General features: G+C 45.7%; 1 protein-coding gene across 1 annotated transcript in view; it reads right to left on the bottom strand.

Annotated features, from left to right (window-relative positions):
• Positions 1–347: 347 nt before the first annotated feature.
• The window catches only part of LOC130129533 (protein disulfide-isomerase TMX3-like), a 32,456-nt gene continuing 20,924 nt past the window's right edge, over positions 348–11,879 (bottom strand). The window contains exons 13-16 of the mRNA XM_056299094.1: positions 10,143–10,199; positions 6,568–6,697; positions 5,808–5,876; positions 348–3,319 (exon numbers count right to left, since the gene is read on the bottom strand). Coding sequence (XP_056155069.1) covers positions 3,047–3,319; positions 5,808–5,876; positions 6,568–6,697; positions 10,143–10,199 — 529 coding nt within the window. The 3' untranslated portion in view covers positions 348–3,046. The remainder of the gene's footprint in view (positions 3,320–5,807; positions 5,877–6,567; positions 6,698–10,142; positions 10,200–11,879) is intronic.

Genomic DNA, 11,879 nt, shown 5'->3' with positions numbered 1-11,879 from the left:
AATTTGTCTTCCGCATTTAACCCATCCCACTGTATAGGAGCAGTGGGCAGCTGCAGCTGCAGCACCTGGGGATCAACTCCACTTCTTTCCATTGCCTTGCTCAGGTGCACCAACAGGAGTATTAAGCCTAACATGCATGTCTTTTTGATGGTGGGAGGAAACCAGAGCACCCGGAGGAAACCGACACGGGGAGAACATGCAAACCTCCACATAGAAAGGACCTGGGATGGTCTGGGGTTCGAACCCACCTTCTTGCTGTGAGGCAACAGCGCTAACCACTGGGCCACCCTATTTATTACTGTATTTATTATTATTTATTATTGTATTTCAATGAAGAATGTCTTAATTTTCAACTTGATCCATTTTTATTGTAATCTTGACTACAGCAGATTAATCAATGGTTGTCCTGTCTTTTGACTGAGATAATCTATACCTAAATTTAGCCGTCAGCATTGTCATCGAGGTCAATTCTATCCACTTTATTGACTACATATGAGATGACCGAATCCAATATGCAGACATCAGCCGACATACTGCAACACGTTTTCAGTGAGAAAAATGATGACGAAAAGGGTGAATCGTTGTGTATCTACGCACATTTTTGCAGGCAAACCCTTGAGGCATAGAGTGATGGCCCAGGTCAGGATGGAGGCAGGCGAGACCTCCCTCAGCTCAAAGGGTAGAGGACATTTCAGAGAGACTTCAGCTCAGCTATAAACGGGATGGTGCAGTGAGCCACCACACTCGGCACGCAATGTAAGTTCAGCGAACGCTGAGGGAATTTAGCAACGAAACAACTTTAACCGCTTTTGCAATACCCACTTGAATTGGCCAAGACAGGCTGCTGATAGAAAACCAGTGGTTTCGCGGGCGATAAAAGGATACCAAGTCAACGAGAGAAGAAAAAAAAAAAAAGAGGACAATCTTTATTCAATCTTTCAAACGTGTAATAAAGTGTGATAATCTCAATTCAAACCCAATGAGGAAGTTTGGCAGAGAATGGTAGGCAACTACAAAGCCCAGAAGGCAAGAGGGAATGGTTTCCATAGTGCAGTTTCACAGTAAGTATGCAGAGACTGTCTGTATAAAAACAGGTGTGCTTAGGTTCAGGTGCCAAAGTCATCAAACGAGTGACAAGACTTACAGGGCCACAAGAGCACAATGCACTGAACAATGGAGGGAAAGAAGAAGAAAAAAAAGAAGAAAATTGAAGCCATCATTTTACCCAGCTGTACTTTTCAGAAGTTATACAAAAGGGACAAGGATTCAATTCCCTATTACCTGTACAAAAGCAGCATAACACTTCAAAACATTCATTAACATCTCTTCAGTTTACCGATGAGAGGATCTGCCGTGGCAATTTCCTTCCTTATCTCATGCTTATTAACATTGTGACCTAGTCACAACACTGCGTATTAAATACAATGCATGAATGTTTTAGATGAGCCATGCAAAGCTAATGTAGAGCAAAAAGTAATCTAGTGAACCCTTTAAAACAATTTGCTTCCACGCCACAACATCAGCACAGACACTGTTTTGGGCCCATCATGTCCAACAGGTTATAATTACAGCTGCATACCGTAACCTTGAGTGTGCAGAATATTATATTACCTGTTGCTCTCTGAATCAAATGGACTGAAAATTTGCAACTCTTCGGTTAGCTGTTCAGTATGCTTAAGAGTTGGAGACCTGTCAAAGACGCATCATTGAGCTTGGAGACAACTGAGATACATATTGTGCCAAATTAGGGGTGCAACTCTATGTTAAAGGGATGGTGCTAAAATTTGTTATGTCCAGTATAGGTCTCAGTATATGTGCATCTGGATGTAAATATCAACATCACAATTCGATACAGGAATGAGTGACAGAGGACAGAAACCAGCGGGGCCAGTGCAGTACAGTAAACTGGTTCCATCAAACCATATATAACTAGTTAAAGGCAAACAGACAGACCGATGCCATACATGTCTTCTAGAGGTCTAGACCATAAAAAAAGGAAATTGGGTAAAACAAAGTCAGTGTGTACTCCATACATGTCTTCTAGAGGTCTAGACCATAAAAAAAGGAAATTGGGTAAAACAAAGTCATTGTGTACTTGCCGCCCCACAATTACAGATCCAGAGATGCTAACAATACATGGGCTGCTTTGCTTACATCTGTAAAATTACGCCAAATAACCCAGCGATGTTGTCAAACAGTGTTTTAAAATGGGCCCTGGACACCTTTCGATGAACAGGTGTCCAGAATGAGGATAAACTTGAAATGCATGATTGCCTCAGCACATTTTGCATCCCCAGAAGAAGTATTTTCAGGCAAAAACATACAATAGAAAAAAAAATAATTTCATATTCATTTATGGCAGAATTTCCTTCTTGGGCACTTTTACTTTGCTGTCTACATGAGTTAACTGCTGTGGATGATAGGCCTACCTACATTTGGGAAACTTAATATGGTTGAAGGACGAAGATAAACTAATCGTGTCAATATGCTCAGCTTATATTTAAATTGAAGGCAAGGCCATCTGGTTCTGTTTCAGGCGTTATTATAACAAGCAGAAATCAAACTATCATAAATAAGGAATGACTTCACTGGATCTTGGAAGAAAAAAAGACAGAGGACACCATGTGGGGACTGGGTTCGAGCACAGCATCTACTACAGCAGAGAAGTGGTACTTGACACACTGTATGGGGGTAACAGAGTGGTTTGTTTAAGTTTGATAATAAATAAGGTTACAGTGTGTTTGGTTTAAAGCCTTCCCCCTCTTTCTAGCATTATCAGTTTACACTCCTCTTTTTTAAAAAAAAAAAGCTAAAAGGTTTAGACATAATTTAGAAGGCTTCACAGAGCAGCTTACCTGACACTGACAACTGGATTTGAAAGACGGGATGGGGAGTTTGCAGCGGCAAGGCAGAGGAGGGAGGGGAAAGTGAGATGAAAGACAAAGAAGCCAAACAATAATACGTTGATATGTCTTTGAGTTTCATGTCACTGTATTTGACTAGGCCTATCATCCTCCTTCTGGTAGAACCTCACGCCACCCCTGCATTAATCTCTCTTCTTCTCTTCCGGAGCTTTGTCCTGCGTGTCTGGCTCCTCTTCCTCCTGCTCCCCGCCTCCCGGGCCCTCCAGCTCGGCGGCACGTCGCTGCTCTTCCTCCTCCTCTTCCTCCTCTTCGTCGGTGAGGCCCTCCTTCTTCAGCAGCTCCACGTCGTCGGCGCTGTCGTCCGCCGTACAGATGCCGTAGCACATCAGGCTGATCACGCCGAGCGGAAGGCCAAACAGGAAGCAGCCCAGCACCGGGGAACTACGAAATACTGACTGTGGCAGGAAGAGAAGTGAAAAGTAAAATTGGAGGAGGAAAAAGAAATACAAAGTACGGCGTATTGGCAGGGAAAGACAGTTTGACAGAGAAGAGAGGGAAGTGAAAAAAAAACAAAAGTGGAGGAAGCAGAGACAGATGGAAAGACAGACAGAATGGCTGAATAACTAGAGGAAAAGGGAGGTGAGATTTCTGCCTATTGTAAGCACAATATATAAACACATTCTTCAACGGTAAGGCAAGAACCTCAGTCCTAACCACAAGATCATTTGCCAAAACCAAAACCAAGCCCATCTTGGCCTTGCTGGGCCGAAGTACAGTCACTCCATCACATCTTTCGGAAATAAAAAAACTTGAGGTGGAATGCTTCACGAAAGGTCACAGTCTGGTGCATACATTGGTTATTGCTAATTAAGTTTTCAGTACAGCAAATAAAAAGTGTCAATGCATTTATTCCTGGGGGGGGGGATACAACTGTTTTCATATAAAAGTTGGTTGTTTATTAAATAATTAATCACGGCAAGGCTATCGGGCTGGAATTATTGACCTCCCAACCAATCATTAATCTCGGGGGGGGGGGTCCTGTGCATGTTTGCATCCTTGACTTTTGACTATTTGGAGCACCAAAAGTTATTTTTCACATGCCATGTCGTTTTTTTTTTTTATTTCACCCCTTTTTCTCCCCAATTGTACTTGGCCAATTACCCTATTTTCCGAGCTGTCCCAGTCGCCACTGCTTCACCCCCTCTGCCGATCCGGGAAGGGCTGCAGACTACCACATGCCTCCTCCGATACACGTGGAGTCGCCAGTCTTTTCTTTTCACCTGACAGTGAGGAGTTTCACCAGGGGGACATAGCGTGTGGGAGGATCACGCTATTCCCCCAGTTCCCCCTCCCCCCCGAACAGGCGTCCCGACCGACCAGAGGAGGCACTAGTGTAGCGACCAGGACACATAACCACATCTGGCTTCCCACCCGCAGACATGGCCAATTCTAACTGTAGGGACGCCCGACCAAGCCAGAGGTAATACGTGGATTCGAACCGGCGAGCCCCATGTTGGTAGGCAACGGAATAGACCGCTACATTACCCGGACGCCTGTGTGTGCCATGTCTAAACTGACGTTCCATCACAGATAATCCCCATCTCCTATGAGTATAACTAATCTTAGGTCACTGAAAGACAAGTTTGGACATTCCTGTTTAAAATATCTGTTGCATGTGAGTCATTTGGCCTCAATATAACAGGGTGCTGCATAGACAATGTGCCTGGAGGGGGGTATTTGGTCACAGCTGCTGTCAGTCCTTGAGCTGAGAATACGAGAAATATTCATGTTCCCTCCAGACATTGCCAGTGGAAGAAGGATGGTAATTGCTGGTGCTCTGCAATGCTAGATGAGGTAAAGATGGGTATGCTATGTTAACACAGCCAACCATGAGTCATTGGGCGTAATGTGGCTTTTTCCTCATGCTCCTGTCAGCCATGCATTTAGATGGGCTCTCCAGGGATAAGGTGATGGCTGCTGCCTATCTACCTCAAATCATCCTCATCGCTGTGAGTAAGACTAGCTGGTTGAGATACGCGAGACGTAAAAGGAAGCTTGCAGCTCGCTAAAACTGAAGGAATACCTTGATGGACAACAAAAGAGAATAACTTTGCATTTCTCTCACAGGTGTCTCATCCATGGCCAATTCCAAAGAGGCATGCTCAAATCTAACCCGACAGCAAGAGCATTAAGTTCAGAGGCCTTCAATGAAAAACATTCCTGACAGTCTTCCCTTCCTGCCCTGAGGAGACGTTTCTTAACTGTCAGTTCAGCATTTTGCAAAAAAAAAAATCAAATCCATAATTTTCTTTTGAAGTCCCCCCACATATTTTTTTCTAGGGTGGCTTTAAGCTTACCCTTGGTTACAGTTACAATTCTTCCCACTGAATGGTGTTACAAGCCCCACAGCCCTGTTTACAGTCTTATCACATCCTTGGTCAAATAAATACCAGTCCTCCCACAGAACCAACTGTTCAGGGTAAGAGTGGGTGGAGAGAAAAAACAGCCCATCTGACCCTCTCTCCTCCCTCCTCATTATACTTCGTCCTGCTTTCTTGCCGTTCCCACTCTACCCACAGTTTGTGTTTTACTCCTTTCATCGTATATTCTCCGCTGTATGCGCGGCCTTCTCTTTTGAAAAGCGGTTGCTCCTGGAGTTAAAGTGGAAGGCGCTGGAGCATTTGCACCACGGTGCTGCCGAGCCTGGAGTCGGCTGTATATTCTCACAAGTGAGCAGACAACAATCAAGGTGAAGGGGTAAGGTGAGAAGAATATTAATAACAACCGTCATTTGTAATGGTGAAACGGCCTACATGGTTTGATAGATGATAGATAATAGAGACTAGAAGCTTGGTGGGGGAAAAAAATCCCAGTGCTTTGGCAAGAAAAATAAAGTCCAATATTCAGTTTGCTACAACCCAAATTGAACTCAAGCCAACTTACCATAACAGTGGACCTGGCATCGAAGGCCACCCGTTTGACCCTCTGAACAAAGCCATCGCCTCCGCAGGCCTGGAAGAAGACAGATGAGGGATATGAAGTTAGAGGAGCTGGTTCTCCACCATGCTGTGGAAATATCATAGCATGCCAACTTTGTCTCCCAGCACATTAAGCCAGCCATGGCCAGCATGAGGTGAACAGGCTGAAATTCGCTGGACACGATCCGGCATTACACAGAGGCAACATGGTGGTTTCTACTACTATTTATTTGGCGGGGCCTAGCTTGTTTTTGTTAAGTAAAAAATAACTCTGGGAAAATCGGGTGGAAGGGGGACCTCTGGTTGTTTGACTTAGACTTATGGTTTTGTACATCTGGGTGACTTTACTATAAATGCAGGAAAGTGATGTCATTTGTCCCCCCCCCAGATGGCAATACCACACAGATTAGTGTCCACACTGGTATACTGAGTAATATAATAATCTCACTGGATGACTTAGAAAACAGAATTATTGAAGATAATCTACCGCAATATGAAACATGCAACATCTCAACACCCAAAAAGAGATTGCAGAAATACATCACCTCAAGGGTTTTTTTTATTCTAAGGACTTAAAATGCAATGCAACACGCTTGATTAATGGAGACTACTAGTGTGATGACAATGGTACGATGTGGGGGGGGGGGTGCGCACTGAATAGAATGCACAAATAAGGAGTAAGAGGGGGCGAGGAGGAGAAGGAAGGAAGGGCAGAGGATTTGAACCTGTGCAGATCCATTCAAAACGCTGTTGATGAATTGGACCAGCTGCTCCATGGTCTCCGTCGGCTCGCTGGGCAGGAAGTACTGCTCATTGGACGTGTTGAGGATGACGACGGAAGGCACCGCCACTTCACTAGGAGAAAGCGGTAAACATAGCTTTTAGTCTTTTTAACCTCAGCATGCTAGTCACAGCCATTATCAAAGTGCATCATTAGTGGGTAAAATTGAAAAACATGGGTGTTAAAGAGCAAATTGGAACACAGAATATGATGGCGAGATAAACAAATCCTTTGTACTCAGCAGAACCTAACTTCTCCCATGGGCTTTCTTTCAAAAGGGAGTACTTATTTTTCCACAAGGATAAAAGGAAGTGTAGCTTAGCCTATTTCAGAGTGTCATTTCTATCTTTTATGCAAACAGTGTGCAATTCGGGGGATTTTCGGGGCAGTGCCCGGTCACAGTTTAAGAGACCTTTACAAATTACAGCTGACAAGTGACTCACATGAAGTCCAGCGAACGGCGGCTCTGCTTCCCGTCAGAGACGCACATTCACAGGCATAAACACAGACACGCAAACATGGAAGATGAAGAAACACTGTGGTCCCTAAGCCCCTGAGTTTTGCCAGAGAACAGAGAAACGGAGTGCAAGCACATGATGCACACACCCAAACCTTCTCACACACACACACACACACACACACACACACATCAGCAGAAGAAAAAACACAGCACAGTTGGATAACACACAGGGTCACATAAACAAACTCATTCTCACTCTCCCTCTCTCTCTCTCTCCCTCTCCCTCTCTCTCCCAGCACCAAAGCCTAGCTCAGATAAGGGGCAATAATGGTTGAGCACACGCGCCTGCTAACCGTCCATCACTGCCCTGCCACTCCACATCCCTGTGGTGTTGCTCAACCCAGCTACAAATTACACACACACCCACACATATCCATCACTGTCCCACTCCACCACCCAGTAGAGATCAGGCATACAAACACACACAACCCTGTGTGGTAGAGTCATCAACGCCCCACTACTCTGCCCAGCTGAGATCTGCAATTGCACAGACATGCCAACCCTAAATCTGTATTCCATCTGACATCCAGCCTACTCTAACAGATGGCATCCATTCGACATTAATATGGATTAGCCTATTCACCTCTGTGAGAGGAATCTGTTGGAGGGGGTAGGATGAGAATTAACAGACAGGCCTCAAGTTTCCTGGAGTCATGTAATTTCTGTGATATTGTCAAGGAAATGAGCATTGCTTCATGTGTGCATCATGACATGAGACTTGCCAGACTTGCCACTGGAGCTAAGCCGTGGTATCAACTTAGCAGCTTTCCCTTGTACAACACCAAAGCTCATTTCATATACGTCAGTGTCAGAGGTTCTATGGAAGACACCTTAATTGTACCTGCCAGCTGACCATCTGTTGATCTGAATGATAATGCCATTGCTACTGTTCATTCAGACTGTGTGATCATGACTCTTGGCCCCATAGACTTCTACAGACTTCTAAGTTACTTCTAAGTTAAGCGGTTGTCTGCTTCCAGTGTGGGAAGATGGCGGTGCGAATTCACGTTCACAGCAGCCTCACCCAGTACCGGTGTAGGAGGATGGTGGCGTAAATTCATATTTGCGGCGGCCTCACCCACTCCTGTCCATGCAGTGTCTTTGTCCACATCTAAGTTTTGTCTTCATTTGATGGCTGGGAGAGCTGGCGCTGGATCGGCTGGGAGAACTTGGTCTAATGCATCCTGTGGGCCCAGGGACCACGGCCCTGTCCGGAGCTGTGCCCGAGGAGGTAACACCGAGGACGGTCTGACAGGACACGGAAGCAGGGCAGGCAAAGCTAACTACTAGCCCATGCAGACCGGCAGTTCCAATAACACCGAGGTCGGTCTGGCGGTGGCCTCACCTGGCGTTGACTGTGGTGTTTTTGATGTCGTTGTGTGGAGTGCGAGGAGGTGTGTCAAGGGTGCCTGGCTGGGGGAGCTTGGTCTGCTTCATCCGGTGGGCCCAGGGACTATGGCCCCTGCTTGGACCTGCGCCCGAGAAGGAAACACCGAGGGTGGTCTGACAGGATGCGGAAGTGGGTCAGGCTAAGCTTACTGCTAGCCCATGCAGACCGGCGGTTCCGACAGTCATCCTGGCTGGCATTCGCTCCCTTGGACAGTGATTTTTTTTTTTTTTAGTTTGGATATATGTGTTAGTTTGGCTATGTGTGTTCTTGTAGTTTTTGGATGTGTTTTTGTCTTTATGTTGCACTGCTGTGGGCTGGGGGAAATAACATTTCCTTTCATTTCATGTATAAGAGAGACCTGCAAAGTTGGTAGGACATTACCTATCAATTGAACAGAAAGCTGTGTGTGTTTTTATGTGTGCACCCGTGTGTGTGTTTGAGTGTGTACACATAAAGGAGTCCGAGTCTGTGTGCCTCTGGTGAGAACATGGGCAGTCCTGCACCAAAAAAAGATCGCTGCCAGAAAGTAGTAATCTCTGTGATGAAGGAGAGATGGATGAAAAGCCATAAGATTTATTTCCATGGCCCTCCTAAGGGAGAGGATTAGTGGACATTGACAGGGCCAGGATTTCATTCCTCAAAGGAGGGCAATTAATCCTTTGCTGCGCCGGCCAAACCCAGCCCCGTAAAACCTAGAAAACGACATATTGTATGTATTTGTGAAAAATTGTGATCGCTAATCACTACTTTTATCCTTACATATAAACATTGCATTTCTAATTTCGGCAAGAGAGCCTGGGGGTTGAGCAGTCGTATTTCCAGTTCCACATTCACTATGATCTCTAGCTCACTTTTAATTAGGCATAAGGCTTAGGAGAGCATGAATACTGTGATCCGCCTCATATAAACAATAACATACTGAAATTAAGTTAATATCCTGCAGCACTCTCTAACCCTCAAATGCACACAAAATCAAACATGTAAACCCACCTAATAAGATACCGCATGATGCTAAGACGGACCAGCTCGAGCATGCACACACATACGTGCACACCCTGCTACGGACCTGCTGGCCTTTTAATGCTGGTGGGTGGTCTGTCTAATTAAAAGCGTTGGATATCAGTGGCGGGGCCTCTCCGTGCATGACACCACTGCAGTCGGCTTCAGTCTGGGCACTAAGCTAGCAGGGCTCGCTGTATCATTAGCAGTGCTCTCCGACAAGCTATTAAAGTCCACAGCCAATGCAGCTCTAATCCACACACACTGTGCCTTTTCCTCCAACCCCTCAGATATTCCCCTTACTAGCCTACACTCACAAAAGGTGGACCAAAGGAGTTCCATGTGTGGGTGTGTACGTGGGTGTGTGTGCATGTACATGAAGGGGTGTGTATGTCAGTATGCATTATAAAAGCTGCCAAGAGCACTAAAATGAAATTATGGTCCACCTGCGTAACTGACAACTTCACAAGAGAGCATCTTCAATGGAGAGAGTCTGGCTTAATTTAGTCAGCAAGCCAACTCTACTAGTAGCCTAGGTAACCTGAGTCAGAAAGGGAGGAGAGGAACGGGGGACCGTAATGGAATAGAGGACAGGTTTTGAGGGACTCACCCCATGATGAGGCTGTTGATGTAGTCATTCCCATCCATGTGACCAAACTGGAAGTCCCTGCAGCCGAAAGACAAATCGTGGCATGAGCGAGAGAGGCAGCTCATCAAAATAAACAAACAGTACACCGAAATGCTTAAAAGCCTTCCTCATCTCACTGAAATGTGCAACAATAAAACCCTGTTCCAATTTGGAACAAACTTCAAATTCCCTTTCTCCCCCACAATAGTGCAGAAACGAGAAGTAACGCTGAATGGAATAACATGCAAACATGCTGTGCCTCTCTGAAAGAAAAATTGGGATCATTTTGGTGTCTGGTGGGGAAAAAAACAAAACCCAAAGCTCCGTCCTATGCTGTCCTCCTCCTCCCCATCTTTTTTTTTTCCTTGCGCTACAAAAAAAGTCTCGGGTGATTTATCTAACGATAAGGCAGAGGAGGAATTCAATTTGTATCTCATTGTACTGCGCTGTGTTTGAGCAGAATGCATTGTGGGTGCAGCTGGGAAGGGGGTGGGTTGGGGGGGGCTCAGAAGTCCTAGGAAGCCAGCGACTTCCACTGAATGACTGATTATGGGGGGCTTCAACGTATATATTACATTCATATTGAATCATAGCCATGGCTCGTGTGGCTGTCCCCTGGGTGTGAGACAATACTGACTGTGCTGGCGTCACTGACATGATTATGAAGAGACTCCACCGCATAATAACTCCGCAGGATTCAAGGCAGCATTAGTCCGGGTTACTGATAATCTGTCTAAACAGTATTAGGCCCGACTGGGAATGAAGCCCCCCTGGAAGATTTCAGGTCGCCACTTTCATACTGAAACACAGCACACTGTGTTAACAGCGTTGTGCGACTCCTCTTATGGAGAGAATAAGACCCACATTCTCAAAGCTAAACTCTGTAGGGGAATGTGGGCGTATCAGCGATATAGGATTAAGCAGAATATGTGAACACATTTGTGGTAATGATTTGTCTTTTCCCCTTTATGCTTTGACTTGCACTGCTTTACCCATTCAGCCACTTGAAAATTAGTAGGCACATCTCTCATTGCCACCCAACCTCCACCTCCACACATGCATGCACGCACACACGCACACCCCAACGACTTCGCATTACCCCTGCATGCAGATCGTGTCACATCGCAACAGACACAGACATCATTACTGACACCGAATTTAAATCGCAAAATACACACCCGCCTACCTACACATGAAAGCCTTCAAATCTGTGTATTCTGGTTGCACACTCGCTCACACACTTGCTCGCTCTCACGAAACACGTTCGCATGCTTCCCACGACTTAATGAGTAGGCCCATCTCAGATCTGAGAGATTGCATTTATTGTTCTGTCACAATGCTGCAGAGGGAGGGGGAGCCAAATGCCACGGCATTCATTACCGCGACACTCTGTGCTCACTCATTCAAATGACAGTCATCCTCTCCGATCCACTGACTGCTGCCTCTGTGCCCCCGCCAACTGCACGGGGCGACGTGCGGGCGTACAGCCGTAATTACAATCACCGCTTAGGTGTGTCAGAACACATTTGGCAGCTCTGATCTCTGCTGGGATCTCAAAGAGTCTCAAGCGGCTGACTTCAAAAAAAACAAGGCCAGGTAATATGGCAGATAGTCTCTAATTGATGATAGGGATCGGTGTAATTCAATCAGTCCTTATGGGACTGCCTGGAGAGGGGGAAAACATTTTGATCGGGGAGATCTGAGATACACCTCTTCATT

Source organism: Lampris incognitus, chromosome 19 (genome assembly GCF_029633865.1).
Source record: "Lampris incognitus isolate fLamInc1 chromosome 19, fLamInc1.hap2, whole genome shotgun sequence".
NCBI classification, from domain to species: Eukaryota; Metazoa; Chordata; class Actinopteri; order Lampriformes; family Lampridae; genus Lampris; species Lampris incognitus.
This window is presented reverse-complemented; position numbering and strand designations above follow the sequence as displayed.